Raw genomic sequence first — 18433 nt, 5'->3', positions numbered from 1 at the left:
CACTAATTGGGTGCCCCTTCAGCTGTTATGTGCATAGCTGTTTGCTGCAGAAATGTTACCATTAAACTGTTGTTTTTTTTTCCAAGCATTTCTTCATCTCATCTTCTAAAGTAAACAAACTATATCTATACCAGACATCAGATCTATACAGATCTAATGATTTATCCCAGTTTCCAGGCAGATCATTTTTTTTTTTTTTTCCTGTAAAGTTTTTTCTGTAAGTAAAAGAGTTTCTTAGTCCAGCATTGCCACTTATAACAAGGGTCTGGCCTGCAGTGTCTGGGCTGTGGCAAAGGGTAAAAGGTTGCTTCATAATTTGTATCTGAGAGACCTGACACTACACTAAGGAATAGCAGCCAGCCCATCTCCTCTGCCGTGTGACTTCTTTCTGGCAATCAGGTGGTCTGCCCAGAGTGCTCTAAGGTGCACACAGAACTACCATGAAGGCAGATAAGATGATCTGTAAGAATTTTGTGAAACTGAGTGACTGAATGTACAGAAGGAATTGTAAATGGGGAGATGAACCAAATTTAAGGGGAGAGAGTATAATAAACAAAATATTAGGGTACTAGAAGGGAAATTAGTAAAAGTGGAAAAAGCACAACATCTGCACAGACATTGGTAGGTATAAGAAGTGAGAAAGAAGGAAGACATTATGTGTAGGTGTATGATTTCCAGAGTCTGCTGTGGGAAATTCAGAAACCATGTAAACAATAACTAATGATAACTAAGATAACTAAAGATTATGTAGAAGAACCAAAACATCCTTTACATTGCAGAACAGAAAGAGAACTGGAGATGGGCATCCTATATTCTTTTGAGCACAGCAAGGAGCTCTGAGCTCAGATTCTGTTCACTTGCTGTTCGGGTGCTGTTTATTTGCTGGCACTATCTGCTCAGATCTAACAGCTGTACTTGAGCATAGTTTTCTGCCTCTATTTTGTGGTAATCTAAATTCTCTTTCCTTTAGCAGGGAGAAGGGGTATGCAAAGTTCACCTCCAGACTAACTGCCTAGTCTTAAAGAAGCCTTTTTACGCATATGAATCAGAACATTTTTCACTATCTCCTCTGGCTCAGGGACTATTCATACATAAGCACCTTTCATACAATGGCTCAGGTCTTTGAGGGTTTCTGAAGTGAAGCTTGCAGTAACAACAAAGGAAGCTTCTGTGGAGTATAACAATCAGAAACACAGATTTAGCTGCATTCTATCAATAAAATCTATCTAAGTAGACAGTGAAAACAGCACATTGTACAACCCTATCATTTGTGCTTTCTGGTGGTGATTCTTTAAGAAAAAAAATGCTGTAGGTTAAAAATAAGCTTTTGGAGTTACTGTATACCACAGAAGAAATCCAATCCTCTGATTTGTGGAAAGGTGGCAATATGGAGAAAGAGAGAACTTCATCTCTGGCTCCCAGCACAGTGTTCTGTATGCTCCTCCTTATATGCATGGAAATCTCTGCTCCAGACAAGGGAGCTGGGATACAATCATTTATTTCTTCTATATTGTTTCTCACATAAATGGCTTTGCTTCTCTCTTCTGTTAGTGGTGTGATAGGCTTGATAGTATGTTCTTTTATGAGTTGTGTGATGGTGTGCTTCCTATTCTTACAAAACTAACTGTGGATGAAAGACAAATGTATTTAAGAACAATAAAATAAGCCTCCTACTTTAACAATGATTTTCTGCTCTTATCTCTTCTGGAATGTGAAGTTATGGATAGCGAGTATTTGCAAAAGCAGAGAAAACAGAAAAACCAATCCATATGAGATGTGCTTAGCAAGCAGCATGCCTAGTGCATTTTGTCCTTTAATGTAGTTTTCCCCAAAGGTATTGGAACAGCAAGAATTTTAAAAGCTCACGAGTTTTAGATCTGAATCACTGTCCTGATAAAAAGAAAGACAGGCAAAGACCACTAGATGGTGGTAAAGACCGGAACCTTTGCTAACAGGATCAGTGAAAAGCGAAGTTCAGAGGGGCAAAGGGGAGGAGGAGCCACAGTTTGAGTACTGAAGTCATTATTGTTCGGAGACTATAAAAGGGCAGTTGCACAGTGAGTAATTTATGCGTGCTCAGCCTTGACTGTATGGATTTACTCATTCATTTTCCTCTATAATGTCATCCATCCCCACCAAGGAGTCCCCAGCCCCAGATGTCGGGTGAGGAGGGGCTGAAACTCCTGCTCTCTGGAGGAAAGGCTGCAGGAGATGAAGAGGAAGAGCAGCTGAAGGAGCAGCTCTGGTAAATAGGTACAGTTATTTCTTGATTGAAAATGAAAGGTTATGTTTAAAAACTGAAAATAGTTTTGCCTGAGGAGCTTTGAATTTTACTTGCAACAAGTAATTGACAATCAGCTGTAAGAGTTCCCCATGTTAAGAATATGATGTCTTACAGCTTGCACTGAATATTCGCATTACTAAAAGACAAAAAGTACTCATGAATTGGAATAGAAAACTTATTGCTGGGCCAGAATTCCCTCCTACTGATTCTGTAATCTCACGGAATCCCAGAATGTAAGCATTTGCCTTGGTTCGTGGTTTAATACTCTGCTCTTAAAATGAGCTTGTTAGCATAGCACAGACAGACTGTTTGTAACACAGATTGTGCAAACTTAAGTAGTTCAAAGTTCAGGAAGCATGTAAATCTCTTACTGAAAATGTTCAGTTCTTATTTGTGGCAGTACTTCTATATATTGCATTCCAATGATGAGGTTCTGCACAATGTAGTACTTTTCTCCTGCATTTCTGGGCTCTGAGAACTGAAATTCTGCTGTCTATTTGTGTTTGGCAGAATTTCCAGGACAGTGTGATTGCTTCTGGGAGACTGAATAGGATAAACTAAAGTGCAAGAGAAGAATGTATGAATCTCTTCATTAGTCTGTGGCTTTAATTTCCCAGTTTGGATGGGCAGAAAAACTCTGAGCCAAGTGGAAGTTAATTTAGAATCAGTAGCGGAATATTGTGTAGAAGAGGCAGGATGTGTACAAGCCAAATTAAATAGAAATGTTTGATATTTGTCTTGTCAACTTCTGCCTGTTTTTGTCATGCTGTATTTTTTTTTTTTTTTTGGCAGGGTCTTTTGCCTTTTGGAAAATGCATTTACCACACTCCTTGGCAAGTTCCTCAGAGAGAACAGAAAGTGTTTGCTTCCAGACATGAACACATCCTCGCAACTGTATGTTTCTGAACTAAACCTGAGTGCCTTTGGCAGCAACTTTACTGTGCCTACTGTAAAGAGCAAGTCGTCACCATGTGAGCAGGTGGTCATTGCAGCTGAGGTGTTCCTAACCCTGGGCATTGTAAGCCTCCTTGAAAATATCTTAGTGATATGTGCAATTGTTAAGAACAAGAACCTGCATTCACCCATGTATTTTTTTGTTTGCAGTTTAGCAGTGGCTGACATGCTGGTTAGCGTGTCTAATGCTTGGGAGACCATAACAATATACTTAATAAACAATAGGCACATAATTATGGAAGATGCCTTCGTCCGTCATATAGACAATGTCTTTGATTCACTGATCTGCATATCTGTGGTGGCTTCCATGTGCAGTTTGCTGGCGATAGCAGTAGACAGATATATCACTATCTTCTATGCCCTGCGTTACCACAACATCATGACAGTGAAAAGATCAGGGCTTATCATTGCATGCATTTGGACCTTTTGCACAGGCTGTGGCATTATCTTTATTCTTTATTATGAATCAACTTACGTTATAATTTGTCTCATCACTATGTTTTTTACCATGCTGTTCCTCATGGTTTCACTGTACATCCATATGTTCCTCCTGGCTCGTACTCACGTGAAGAAAATAGCTGCTTTGCCTGGGTACAACTCTGTCCATCAAAGAACCAGCATGAAGGGTGCCATCACTCTGACTATGCTTCTCGGCATCTTCATTGTTTGCTGGGCTCCATTCTTCCTCCATCTCATCCTGATGATCTCCTGCCCTCAAAACCTCTACTGCGTTTGCTTCATGTCTCACTTCAACATGTACCTCATTCTCATTATGTGCAACTCGGTGATTGATCCCTTGATCTATGCCTTTCGTAGCCAGGAAATGAGGAAGACTTTCAAAGAGATAATTTGTTGCTATAGTGTGAGAATGGTCTGTGGGCTATCAAACAAATATTAGGAAAACAAAACCAGGGAAGAGAACTGAAATGCAGCATCTTGCATCACCTTGTCATTCTGCTGAGAGGCCTGTGGAACATCTTTAGTCAGCTGTCAAGATTTTTGTGGCAATCAGAAACTGTTTTTTTCTTTCCATCCATGCACCACCCTCACACTGATGGTAGGAGTTACTGTGTGCATCTACACTGAGGGGAGAAAGAATATTTTGCATCTCATTTACCCTTCTGAAGAGTCTGGATCTTACAAGAGGACTGCACAGGGAAAGCCTTATTTCCCTTTCTACCAAATGTGACAAGTGTGACTGGCTGTGTAAATAAGCCCATCAGCATCCCAAAACGTATTTCCCTTGATACTCATTCTCTCTCTAGATACAGCATGGCTCATTTTGATGCCTAGAATTATTATTTTTTTCTGCTTTCTTCCAAAGGGATAAAGTCAGAAAAGTAGCTCCAATTATGAGGGTTCACATACCTTGCTCAACAAAGTTACGATCGATATGTATGCATACATCGGTGTCTTGTATTCTGGTTGTAACTGTTACTGTCATAAAATGTGTGGTATTTAAGAAGAAAGCATTGCAACAGATTTCCTAGGTTGGACACAGTAGGTTGTCATCTCTGACTGTATGTGTTCTTATAATGGTGTATGTGGGGAGATTTTAAGCCTGAATACAAAGACTGAGCTAATTTTAGTTTGTTTTCCTCATTCCTAGGGCTAGGGAAGTAAAGGACGTGTGGCCTCTAGCTCATGCTGTAATGTTTTTTTGGGAAGGAATGATCGGGTGAGTGACTGCCTTTATATAGGAGCTAGAAAAGCATTTTAGCTAGGAGCAGCATTTATTGGAGGAAACCATGCTGTAGATTGCATTTTTCAAGCTGTGAGAGACAAAACAGGTTTGACAATCAGGAGGGACAGCAGGCTGACAGCAAAACAAACGTGATCACATCTCAAACATGCAGCTATAATATGAAATACTAGCTTTTGCTCCCCAAACAAACTGTTATTATCTTTGCTGAGAGGTTTCTGTGGTGAAACCCTCATGCATTTTATGTGAGCAATTTGCACCTACTCATGATCTCATAAGCATGCTGTTCTGTAACAGCTGTATAATGTGCAAAATACTGAATTTGTCACAGATTAAGGAAGTGCAACTGTGGCATTGATTTCCTGATGCCAGTGGATACGTACAAGCTAGGTAAATATTTCAAGCAGTGGTACCCTACTGACTAGCTGTCAGAATATAATGTAGAAAAATGAAACCTTTCTTCTAAAAAGCCTAGAGAATAATGCTGTTATATTTGGTCTAGAGATGCTCTAATGATGTTGTTGTCAATAGAAGGATTATAATTGACGTAATGAACCTTAGATTGTCCTTCTAAGGTGAAAAGTTCTCATTGGATGTTGTGAGCAGTTTTTTTTTTTTTTTTTTTAACATAAAAGTGGTCAAACATGACAGTAGGTGCCCAGCATTTTCATACTGTCCATCCTTGGAGATATTCAGAACTTAATCAGACACAGCTCTGAGCAACCTGTTTTACATTTAAAGCTGACTCTAACCTTGAAGCTGGCCATGCTCTGAATGATTTAGAATAGAAGACCTCTGCAGTTCCATTCCAATCTGAGCTATTTTGTGATTCTCTGAAACAGCTTGTGTATTATGATGAAATGTTCATCTTTTACACCTCCTAGCTTAACCTCTGTGTAAGAACTGTAAAATATTCTCCATACGCATTTAAAAGGATAACATACTTTGTATCTTCATTTGCTTTGGAGGTCTCTGGCAAGATATCTACTTCAAGACAAGTACCATTAGAGTTATATATTCTATCTATCTTCTGCAGCTTGAAATATATACTGCCTCCAGCTTGCACGTACTTCCCCCAGGCATGAGTGGGAATGCTATTCTCAGTGGAGACACTTTATAATATTGACTGTCAATATAATGGCTACAGCAGTGCATTTGGTGCTGGACTCTTCCTTCAGTTTTATATAAAAATAGGATTTCACAGATGCATTTGTGATTGGTAGTGAGAGTCTTGCTTTGTTTCAGTCCATGTCTTAGCCCTATCTATAAATAAGTTTTGGGAATGGGCTTCTGCTACTATGAATGTAAATACCAAAAATGAAACAGCTCAATTGCATAGCAAAAGGCACCAGCTGACATTGTAAATAAATCACTAAATCTTCACTGGTTACTGCAAATAAAACAGTTTTGTACATAACTGTATATCATCAAATAGGAAGCCAAAATGGTAATGGCTTTGGGTATTTTCTTGAACTGTACATTTCTGGTTTTTTTTTTTTTTTTTTTTTTTTTTTTTTTTTTTGTTGCCATTTTATTTGATGTAAAAACACAAATATATGAAGAAACTATTAAACTGGATTGTTGGAAAACCCACTATTTTTGGTTATTTGTTTTAATGTGTGCTACACTTGTCACTAATTTACACCTTCTAGATTATTCACAGAAGGAATATTATATTCTAGGATTTCAATTCTCAGTATAAACAGATGCCTTGCCACTCTGGCTGAGTGGCAGGTTCACACATGTGGTTGTATTTGAAGCAATATTCCTGTTGGTGCGAGAATTACATCTCCATTGTACAAACTAAGTCATCTTTAGGGGGAAATGAAAGCATTTTTAAGAACAGACTAGACCAGTCCCTGAAAAAAAAGTTTATGTTTATGCTATAGGATTGCATATCAAACACATGTAAGCTCATAATATATTTTAATCTGTTTCTTTCTCCTGCTTCACTAGAGAAATGAAAGGAACATTTAGCATGCTTTCCCTTCTTGGAAAGCATTCTGACAGACTGGGACAGACAGGCACAGTCGAAGCATGAAATTTGCTGTCAAAGAACAGCCATGAAAAAATTAGCTGCTAGGCATTTGTTGCATCATGTCCCTACAGCTAATGGTACTGCTCTTGCATATACTGCTAGAAGTTTAGGGTTGGTGTCAGTCATTGAAAAGAAGTAAATTATTTCTATTCCAGAGCTTCAAAACCAACTTTCTTTTCCCCCTGCTGCTTTGGTGACCAGCACTGCTTCCGACTTATATGTCAGTATTTTTTTTTCTTAGTGAGGAATGACTCCGAACTCTAATCTATATTAGGTGGATTCAACCTCTATAAACTCACAGAGGATGATGAAATCACAGATGCATTTTAAGCAGTTTAGTGGGAGCTGGCAGAATGTTAAAACAAAACAAAAAACACCTCACCAACATTTCTAGCACCTGAACTTCATCTCATAAAGCTGAAGACTAGATTCTTTGTTCCATAACAATGCAGATGGGGGGTGATGGTGCATAAATGACTCTGTTCAGATTTACGATACCAAGAAGGGAGGGAGTGTTGATCTGCCAGAGGGGAGAAAGGCACTACAGAGGGACCTGGATAGACTGGATTGATGGCCAAGGTTAACTGTATGAGTTTCAAAAGGGCCAAGTGTTGGTCCTGCATTTTGGTCACAACAACCCCAGGCAACTCTACAGGCTTGGGGAGAAGTGGCTGGAAAGCTGCCTGATGGAAAGGGTGTATTGATGGACAGTCAGCTGAATATGAGCCAGTAGTGTGCCCAGGTGGTCAAGAAGGCTGATGGCATCTTGGCTTGTATTAGGAATGGTGTGGTGAGCAAGAGCAGGAAAGTAATCCTGCCCCTGTACTCGGCACTGGTGAGGCCTCACCTCGAGTACTGTGTTCAGTTTTGGACACCTTAGTAGAGAAGGTACGTTGAGGTGCTGGAGCAGGTCCAAAGGAGGGCAACAGGGCTTGTCAGTGGCTTGGAGAATATGCCCTACTAGGAGAGACTGAAGGAACTGTGGCTGTTTAGTTTGGGGAAAAGGAGGCCGAGGGGAGACCTTATTACTCTCTTCCAACACCTGAAAGTGCTTACAGCGAGAGCGGGGTTGGTCTCTTCTCACTGGTGACAGGTGACAGGATGAGGGGAAATGGCCTCGAGTTGCACCAGGGTAAGTTTAGGTTGGATATCAGGAAAAATTTCTTTACAGAAAGGGTTGTTAAGCACTGGAATAAGCTCCCCAGGGAGGTGGTTGAATCACCATCCCTGGACATGTTTAGAAACCATTTGTGTTGTGGTGCTCAGGGACATGATTTAGTGGTTGGTTGTTAGATTTAGCTTAGTATAGTTAGGTTGCAGTTGGACTCGATGATCTTTAAGTTCTTTTCCAACCTGAGCAATTATAAGATTCTGTGATTCTATAATTATACTGAGGTGCTTCTGCTGTTGCTCTAACTTTTGTTTGCTTCTGTAGACTGAAGCAGATGCCTGGCTTTTGCCTAAGATGGAATTACCAGGATAATCACATACCCCTCATGTTCCTACATCAGCATTAGGAAAACCTAAATCTTTTCTCTCACCCAAGGCCGAACTAAGGTATGTGGAAAAGTTAGTTCTCCAAGAGCTTTAACATCTCCTAGCTGAGTGGAGTAAAGAGATCCTTCTGCTTATGTTATCACAACTTAGGCCAGCCCAACTTCCCCAATGGGCACAGGTCTGCCAACAAGGGCTCTGACTACTGAGTGCTGCTGCCTCTGTCTCTGGGCTGGGTGTAAGGATTATTTTCATCTCTGTGATGCATCCACCTGTGCTATTTGTTCAAGGAGTGTTCATTTCCCTTTTGGGCCTGGATTGTACATTCTCGCTTCTTGTGCTTTTCCTTTTAGAAACACCTGAGTCTCTGAGTGTCTTTCTGGAGACTTTGGTCGTGTTCTTCAGGAATCCGGTGCAAAAGAAGTTCAGAAACCACAGGAATTTCCTACACATAGAAACCTTAAGAAGACACAAATCGTTTGTGAAACGGTGGGAAAATAGTCAACTCCCACAGTTGACTCTCTAAAACTTCAAAGGGTCCTGTTTTATCTCCAGAGCTTTGGTTGAGATTCTCCTCCACTCTTTCAGTAAATCCTTCTTTTCCTGATGATCAGCTTTAAGAACAGAACAGATTATGGTGGTCACTGCTGTGTACAGGGTTTACAATGGACAGTCCCAGTCTTCAACCACACTGGTCTGCATGCACATTTCCTTCTTGTCAGGCAAGGTGGATGAATAAGATGTGAGAGTTAGGATGTGAAAATGGGGATCAGGGATAGTCATGTGGACAGGGATTTGTTACCTCTGGCAATCACCGTGTCTGAGGCTGCACCATTAGGGGGCTAGTGATCTGCATTCACTAGGGCCATAGCAACACTGACACCAAATATCAGGGAGAAGCAAATGGCAATTTATTAAGGCACGACAACCCATTAAATACACATCCTGTTTTGCCTAATCCCCTTAAGCATGCATCACATGTTAGTCACAGAGCAGGAGAGGTCCTATCGTGTCACAACCCGATACCTCGTTAACGCCTACGACAGCAGGGATTGAATTGCCTGCATAAGTTTTTTTGCTAGGTTATCTGGAATCCTGAAATGTAAATTTCTACCGGGTTACTGCAACCCTGCACAGGGCAGGGGGGTTTAAGCTCAGTGATCTTTAAGGACCTTTCCAATGTAAGCCATTGTATGATTCTATGATCACCAGGTGGAGCACAAGCCTTATGAGGAGCACCCGAGGAAACTGAGATTATTTAGTCTCAAGAACAGAAGGCTCAGGTGAGACCTTATCACTCTGTACAACTACCTGAATAGAGATTGCTGCAAGATAGAGATCGGCCTCTTCTCCCATGCAAATAGTGATAGGACTAGAGAGAACAGCTTCAAGTTGCACCAGGGGAGATTCAGGTGGGATGTTAGGAAAAAATTCTTCTCAAAAAGAGTAGTCAAGCACTGGAATGGGCTGTCCAGGGAGGTGGTAGTGTCACTGTTGCTGGAGGTGTTCAAGAAACATTTAGATACTGTACTTAAGGACATGTTTTTGTGGAAAATATTACGGATAGGTGGATGGTTGGACTGAATGATCTTAGAGGTCTTTTCCAACCTTGACGATTCTATGAAACACTTTTCCCCTTACCTGTTCTTATCATTTCCAGCAGCCTGAGCTATGAGCATCTTGGATCCAGCTGGTTCTTCATACAGAATGGAAAAGGAGAATTGTTTCTGTTCTTACATAATGCCTACATGGGTATAAGGCCTTGCTGCTAAATATAGAGTAAAATAAAAAATGACATCAAGAAATGAAATATATGTAAGATGTATAATATTTATTTCTTTCTCTAACCTTTCTGCTCTCTCTTTCAGTTATTTTTTTGCACTGTTTTCCAATTTCCATATTGTTTCTTGAGTAATTCCTCCAGCTGTGAACAAACCAGCAGAAATCTACATCTGAAGACAAAAAACGTTTATGCCTCTTGCATCCTGAGATTTTGAAAATTATAGTGAATTAATGCGACAGAACAGAGTTCCACTAGTGCCAGTCACACCAAAGACTGATGAAATTTAAGTTCCTATGGTCCTAAGAATATCTGTAAAGCAGTTTCTTTTTTAGCTCCTCATCTAAAAACTCCTAAGAACATGAAACTGAGCTGGGCCTCCATCAAACCAAAAAGGAGTTGTTCTGGGGAATTTGATGGCCGGATGTGCATGATAATCCTGTGGAATACCCTCAAAGCTTCCAGCAAGCTTTACAATTTAGAGACTTCTTGGGCAGGTTATATTTATGGCTTTATGACTGGTAGGTTTCCATGAGTGTTTCTTATATGAATGTATCTCTTAGATCTCTTTATATTTATCTGCAACATCTTGTGAGAGTAAATTTCATGCTTTAGATACGCTGCTTGGAAAAGTGTTTTTTTTTCTCTTTTAAAACACCTGCTTGGGAATTTTCAATTCCTCTGAGTTCTTATATTGCAAGGAAGATAAATAACTGGTCCCCATGTACTTTCCCTATGCCATTCATCATCCTACTCTCATATATACACCTACAAAATTGTTATTTTCCAGCCAAGTCTACCTAATTTGTCATGGTATTTAGTATCTTGTTTCATTATGTTGCTTTCCCAGATCTGCTGCATTCTTTGGACACGGAGGGAACTGGATGATCATATGATAATTCAGATACAGGTGAACAATAAATTTCTGAACTGCCAAATGATGCTGCATGCTTTGTTTTCTATTTTTTTTTATATTGATATTTAAGAATATACTTGCATTTAGCGCAGCATGCTTCAGAATTCAGAAAACTGCAAGATCTCTAACGAATTACCTCTCTGCAACTGCTCATAGGCACAAATGCTCTCTGTTCTCCAAATAGACTTACATTTTCAGTGGCTGAAGCTTATGTCATATCAACATATAAAATGTATATGTAACATGTTACATATAACATGCTGAAAATATGGAACTTAAAATGCTTCTGCATTTCTGGACTCAAGCACATGCCTTGGCTGTGTCCCAGCTCTGTAGCAGAACTTACTGAGTCTCACAGCTCCCAGCTGCCCCACTTCTGATGGGGAAGAAGCCCAGACTCAGGGTTGGCCATGGCCTGGGTGAATATCAGAGACCTCCTGTCCAGATACAAACTTTGTCTGGAAACCCATCACTTGTTTGAATTAGGTGGTATGAATGTCATTTGGACAGCTACCACCTGATGGGAATTTGTCACTCATCTCCTTTCAATTAGGCAGGTTTTACTGCTGATTAAAGAATGACAAGAATTAGATGTGTAATCTTTGTATGCTGGTTCCAGATGATTTTGAAAGGCATCAAGTGAGCTGCTTAGATGGCCTGCTACATGAATGCCTTAGCTAGCAGCAATAAAATAAAAGCATACAAAAAAAGTGGATTATTTTTTCTCTTCAGTTTGCCAGTTTTTGGCAGAAAATAGTTACTTTTGGCAAGCAGTAGGTGTTGTTGCTTGCAAGCTGGCTGTTTCACTGGCATTTGTGTCTTGCACAGAAAATCAGTACCTACTTCACTCATCCTGAAAAGGTGACCCTTGGACTACCTGCTATCTTTGAATTATACTTTCATGTATCGTAGCTTTGCTCTGAACTGTTTTGAGGAAAGCTTTGTGTGGGTTTGAATAAGAACCCAAATCCTTGAATTTCTATACAGTTCATAGTGGGTGTACTATTTCTGCTTCACATGCTCCTTGTGTCATTCAAAGTTAATGAAATGAGTCCAGGATATTTTTCCTTTTGAAGGGTAGCAGGAAACACTCAGGTACTTTACCTTGATTTTAAATCTGATGTAACGTAGTTAGTTGCTAGCACTGCTGACACTGACCTCAGCTCTGAGATACATCACTGAAACCAAAAGTTACTATTTCCCAAAGGTTTTCCCCAGAGGGCATAAAGTGCTCTGGCTATGGTAAAGAGACATTTCCCGTTCTCTTCTTATATGGCGGTAGAAATTTGTGCAGCTTGAGGAAGAAAGAGTTTTTAATCTGTGTTCACAGCTCACCTTACAGATGAGGATGAACTGCATTTTCTGTTTTGAGGGCTGTGCTAAAGAATGTCTCAGTAGAACTAGTGCCAATTTCAGTTTTAGAGGAAGAAAGTCAGAAAGCACTGGAAACTGGACTGAAAGTCTCTGTATGAGATCCTCACTAGGTGTAACAGGATCTCATTCCACTGAAGTCTCTAGTAAGACATTTTCTCATTGCTGAGATATGTATCAGGAATTCCAGATGTGGTAGCTCTCTAGTTCCTTCTTCCTTAGGAAAATAACAATATTTTAACTATTGGTAGAAAATCCATGTCTGAAAAAGTACTTTACTATTACTAGTACTTATTTCTATGTGATAGCTGGATTTGCACAGATGGGTTCATGGATTTGGGTTGAAACTTCTGCCATGCAATGGTTTGATGCTTGTTTTGCTCATTATTAAGGACCAGGCTATCTCCTTCATTTAGCCAGTGTGCATGACTGCTTTGCCCATATGAATGTGGGCTCCATGATGCTGACCAGGTTCTGGTGCTTTTACTGTTATTACACACTCAGTTCCATTCACAGGTGGAAGTTCAGAGGTTGCATCTCTCATTTTGTGTCAAGTCTTCAAAAGGGGAATCCAGTGCTCTGAGCAGAGGGGTCTCAGCAAAGTCACCTGGTACTGCAAACTAAAATTCTTGGTTAAATCTTTGGCCTCTCCTGGGTTTGCTTCTCTGCTTGGTAATCACAGTTTGTAATGCAGGTGCTTAAAAATCCCTTTCAAATGACAGAGGAAAGAGATGAATCACTCAAATTTGAAGTGCCATTCCAACGACAGTCCATGTCCCTGCATAAAGTGCATTAAAAATGAAGAAGTAAAAGATAAGCCCTTGAATGAAGTCCAGGTGTTTCATCTCACAGTGAAGCTGCTAAATATTCAGGTTTTCACTTCAAAAAGGACACTGGCACAGCCAATGAATCTGAATCTAGAAGTAACTATTTGAACGAAAATTTTGTGAAGAAAAATTGCTATTTGGTGTATAGCTTGCTCTGGGAAAATTGGTTTATCTCAGTCCCCTCAGTGAAAGAGAGAGGTATCCTTTCGGTGAATGTTGATTGAATTTGTTTTTTTAGATGGGATCTGTGGTATACAACCTGTAGATGTATTCCTGTAAAGCACAGCAGCTAAACTTCCAGGAAGGAAGAATTCCCAGATGGTGGAAGGATTTTATACACTCAGCAAGAGACAGCTGCCTTTAGGCTCCTAGCTCCTCATTCAGCCCCTTGATTTTGTTGTCCACACACCTGGTGCTTCCGTAATGTGTGATTGCTAACTAAGCTGGACCGTGGCATTTTAAGCAATATACTCTTCTGTATTTGGAGAGGAGGCTATTGAAAACATGTCTAGCTTAATTAGAAAGGAATGGAAAAGAGGAGAGACACCCCAGAGCTACCTCGTGGGAGGGAGTGCTGGCAGGTAGATGAGCGGGGGATCAAAGGCCTATTGCACAATGCAACGAGTAAATAGATGACATGTAGAACATGAGCTCCAGAGAACCTTTAGGAGGGAAGGCAGGCAATACAAGCAAAACTGTGTGTATTTCAGATGACCTTTTGCTCAAAATGTCAGTTAGAAATTTGTTCTGAATTTATAAAGAGGGTAATAAATAACTGGATGGAATAATGAAAAAGGTTTAATGCTCGGGAGAGAACCAGAACGAAGATCTGGGGAAGCTGGACACCTGGCATTACAATTCCTTTAAAGCTCTGCTGAATTAATAATGGACAGCCAAGTGCTAGGAATCAGTGCTGATAGTGCTGTAACAAAACGTTCACTGATGAGACTATGGCTAATGATAGTGAAGGAAATCCACAGTCATCAAACAGAGTTGATATAGATGGCAGAACCTGCAGCATGAGAGAGAGCAGCCTGTTGATTTTGCCTCTTGAGTGACTGATTTGATTAAAATAAGAATAGCAGTTACTGCTCACCATCACTTCCCAAAAGCCTCTGTGGGTAGGTGAGGGGAGGCAGCTGGCTGTGACTGCAAGAGCTAAGTATTTCCAAGGCATAGGGCTCGGCACAGCCCCAGGATGGCGTCTCAGGGCTGCGATGGTAGGGATGTGACACAGATGCCTCTACAGCTCATCCACATGGGAGGAGAGGCCTCATGGTTACAGATCTCCAGAGCTCAGCCCAGGCCACCACTGCCCCAAGCCCAGCAGGATAAATTCAGGATAGTTACGGAGATGTAGTGAACTCTCTTCATAGAGAAATGAGGAAGTAGTTAACCATCTCCAAATTGATTTTTGCTTTGTTTTCTTCTGTGGCTTGCCATTCTATGATTTTTTTGATCTTTCAGCTTGGCTGGGTGGAATAACTTCTGTACAGAGCTAATTGAACAGTTATTTAGAATTCAGTAGCATCTTTCCTTTGAGAATCTCAAAGTATTTTGCAAACGCTAATGAGTGGAATCTCAAACTACTGCTGTGAGTCTGCTGGCAGAAACATACCATCACCCTGAGGGAGGAGGCAGGAAGCTGGAGTTGAGTTACTCTTGCAAGCGGGGCTACAAAATACTGATCTGATCACTTTAGGCTTCAGGGGCACTTCTCTGAGATCACAACATAGTCTGAGCTGAGCTTCAAGGCACAAAAAAGAGCTCTGCAGTGTCACATGGGGTGGTATGATAACCCTCAGCTTAGTTTCCTCCTGTGTCAGAAGTGGGAAAAAGTGTTGTGTGCTGTGCTGCAGTAGTGCTCCATGACTCTGGAGGATATTTCCTGCTCCCACCTGCCTCTTCCTGATGTCTGCAGTCAGCTCAAAAAGCAGTTCTCCAGTCTGGGCCCTTCCTCCTCTCCCCTGACAGCCAGCTGAGGAGGAAGTTTCACATCACAGAGCAGTGTTTGCTCTCAATAAAGACAATTGAGTGTATTCCCCTTTTTTTCCCCTGGTTACTGAGCTGTGGCTGATAGCCTGAGTGGCTGTAACAGGTCCCGAATCTCTCTGCAACATAAAAAACTCTAAAGCTGCAGCTGTGATCACCAGAATGAATGGAGCTTGAATAAATAAATACAGTTGCTAGAGTATGGGTTGAGGAGAGGGAGTTTGACACAGTGATTTGCAGGATGGGAAAGCTTGTAGAGGATTTTTCAAAATGTGTAAGAGCACTTTGCACATTTCGCCTTACTTGTAAGCCTAATGTACCCAAGTTCTCTGAAATGCTGGTACTACTTAGGATTGTTTTCTGATGAGACCAGAAACAACTGATTTTGTTTACTGATTAACAAAGATATCCATAGGCAATAGAATTTCACATCTTAAAGGTTTCATATTCATTACAACTGGTTTGGATGGTAGGTAAAGTAAGGCTTTTTTAGACTGACTTGTTTTTCTGTTAAGCCAAGCCACTGGGGAAGTATACTTTAAAACCTGTATTTGAGAGTATACTGCATTTCTCATTGCACTGCATTTAATTTGACATTAGTTTCAATAGAGTATCTGCTTTCATTTAAAGTATTTTTTCAGACAGGGAAACTTTGGAAGGCAAGATAATGCTAGTACAAAGATATAGGGAAGTACCTCTAAGTTGAAGAGACCAGCTTAATTCAACTATTGATAAACTATTGATTCTGAAGCCACATAGTTTTGTAGTTGGAATTCCGGTACTCGATATGAGTACCAGTTAGTCTGATACGAGTATTTGCATCCACCTTCGCTTGGTTTTGGCTTGTAGTGTAGGGCTTAGTAGCTACTGAAGGAAGCATGCTGAAGGACATAGAGAGTATGATGATGCCTAAAAACCTTATTCCTAATGCAAGTGTGTTGACAAAACCAAAACCAAGACAAGAGGGACAGAATCTTCGTCAATTTTCCCACTGTTCTTAGACGGAGCTAGAAAATTCTCCTTTAAAAAAATGGAAGCTATAATAGGAAAAGCCATTTCTTATTCTTGAAATGTGCAAATGCATAGAAAAGAGATCCTTACTTTTCTTGTAATATTCTCCTCAAACTTGTTACATCTGTAAAACCAAGGGAAAGGATTTTTATGCTATGGAACTAATTTTTCTTGTGCACTTCAAAATCTTTCCACTTTTCTGCTAAGGCACACTTGACTCTCAGTTTGTTAGGGGAATTAGTTTTATGGCTGATAAGCTGTCAGTGACTCTCTGCCTCTGTTTCTTATTGCTTGTGCTGCAGATAAGGCATTCTTTTTACTGTTGCTTTCCAGTTTTACTCTTTCACCAATCTCCTATTCCAGGCCAGTATTAGGGGTCCACTGAGAACATTTCCCTTTAGTAACTATGGACCTCCATAGCAGCTGGTGATAAGTACTGCTTGTGCTTCCTGCAGCAACACATTCATCTGCACTGCAGAAACAGACTAATTTTAAAATGAGTTCCTCCCATGGGAAAAAAAGAAAATCAGATATGGATGAAAACAACTAAAGCTCTTTAAAACACCTTGTTTTTATAAAGGTTGCTGTCTTTGATTGCTCACCGTCTGGTCTAAAATTCCCTTAGTCTCTGCAGTCAGATGGTTTGAGGGCATCTTTTGTAGTTTGCAGGTTTTTCATTGAAAAGCTCTGTAGCTGACTGGCACCTGCTGTTCGTTAACCTTATGGCAGTGCTCTTGATTTAGTCTCCAAGTCAAACAAATACATAAGAACAGACTGCTCTCTATAAGTGCAAACTCTTTCTGATATAGTAGGAGATAGCACACCTGGTAACTCTGGAGGCAACAGGAGGGTGCTAAGATTGGACTAGGATGCAATAAGACTAGAGGGAATGGCCTCAAGTTGCACCAGTGGAGATTCAGGTTAGAAGTTAGGAAATAATTCTCTGAAAGAGAGTGATGGGGCAGTGGCACAGGCTGCCCAGGGATGTGGTGGAGTCACTGTCCCTGGAGGTGTTCAAGAAACATTTAGATGTTGTACTGAGGGATGTGTTTTGGTGGGAAATATGGGTGATAGGTTGGACTGGATGATTTCAGAAATCTTTTCCAGCCTTGGTGATTCTATACTTTTATGATTTTAAGATTCCATGGCTAGTCCCAGCATCTCTGAAGAACAAGGATTTACTTGAGTCTGGCAGGTAACCTTGCTGCCTAAATATGGTGTTGTGCTTGTGTTAACTGTACCAGCTAGGATTGATAGCAATATTTACCTATTATTAGCCTAAATATGCTTCCCAGAGTCTTGGGGAAAGCTTGTTTTAGGGCTGCATCAGAGATGTCTGCACTGTGGAACACTGCAAGGGGTGAATGTACCCAAGGTGATACGCTGAGCCTGATCATTGAGTCTGTGTTCTGTACTTGACAGATTCAAGTTCCTATTGATCTTACCTGACTCATCAAGACATTTATTTTTTACAAAGTAACATTAATCTTTGCCCCTTCTTCCTATGATGAGCACACATTTTATTTTGGAGCTAGAAAAGAGCAAGACTCATTAAAAGACATAGATACTATCAGTGTAAATTGATAATGTAAACTCTTTACCAGATACATGGAAGTGTTCATTTTCATTTCTGGTGCCACTATTGTCTTAACATAATTAATCAAGATGTGAAACTAATCATGATGTGAAAACATCATGGCAAGAATATGCTGAAATGGTGTTGTTAAAACTGAGGTATTAACAGCTCAACAATTTTGATGCAAAAATCACAGGATAAGTTTTTTTTTTTTTCTATTTATTATGATAGTCAGGATGGTTTGGTGTACAAATCTGCTCTGGTCTATGTTTTTTTAATCATTACATGGAAAGCTAGCAAAGTTCAGCTCCCTTTCCCAAAAAAAGTTTGTGAACAGTGGTAAATCAATATGATCCAAAAGATGCTTGTAAGCTTAGAGGTTCATGCTAGAAGCATTCATGAGACCAGGTGAAGACCAGAACAGTAGAACTATATGAAGTTTAACATAAGAATTGAGCTAGCAATCACAGAGTGAAATATGAAGTAAT

General features: G+C 40.3%; 1 protein-coding gene across 3 annotated transcripts; it reads left to right on the top strand.

Annotated features, from left to right (window-relative positions):
• The first annotated feature begins 1894 nt into the window (after positions 1 to 1894).
• Positions 1895 to 6413, top strand: MC5R (melanocortin 5 receptor). 3 transcript variants are annotated; one of them, XM_031589009.2, is made up of 2 exons: positions 1895 to 2245; positions 3077 to 6413. In XM_031589009.2, exons 1-2 carry the CDS (start codon positions 2157 to 2159, stop codon positions 4134 to 4136), a joined length of 1149 nt encoding a protein of 382 aa, XP_031444869.2. In that variant the 5' UTR covers positions 1895 to 2156; the 3' UTR covers positions 4137 to 6413. The 3 variants fall into 3 exon arrangements, with proteins under 3 accessions (XP_031444869.2, XP_031444871.2, XP_089993460.1); XM_031589011.2 differs by having other exon boundaries at positions 1895 to 2253; XM_090137334.1 differs by lacking the exon at positions 1895 to 2245 and having other exon boundaries at positions 3213 to 3302; positions 3389 to 6413.
• The last annotated feature ends 12020 nt before the right edge of the window (positions 6414 to 18433 follow it).

This window comes from Phasianus colchicus, chromosome 3 (genome assembly GCF_987193195.1).
Source record: "Phasianus colchicus chromosome 3, bPhaCol1.hap1.1, whole genome shotgun sequence".
Lineage (NCBI taxonomy): Eukaryota > Metazoa > Chordata > Aves > Galliformes > Phasianidae > Phasianus > Phasianus colchicus.
Note: the sequence above shows the minus strand (reverse complement) of the source record. Positions and strands in the feature narration are given on the sequence as shown.

Excerpts from the sequence above, each read along its gene's own strand:
- MC5R (XM_031589009.2), top strand. The coding sequence starts at position 2,157 with ATGTCGGGTGAGGAGGGGCTGAAACTCCTGCTCTCTGGAGGAAAGGCT. Across the intron at positions 2,246-3,076 it reads CAGCTGAAGGAGCAGCTCTG|GGTCTTTTGCCTTTTGGAAA; the intron begins GTAAATAGGTAC and ends TTTTTTTGGCAG.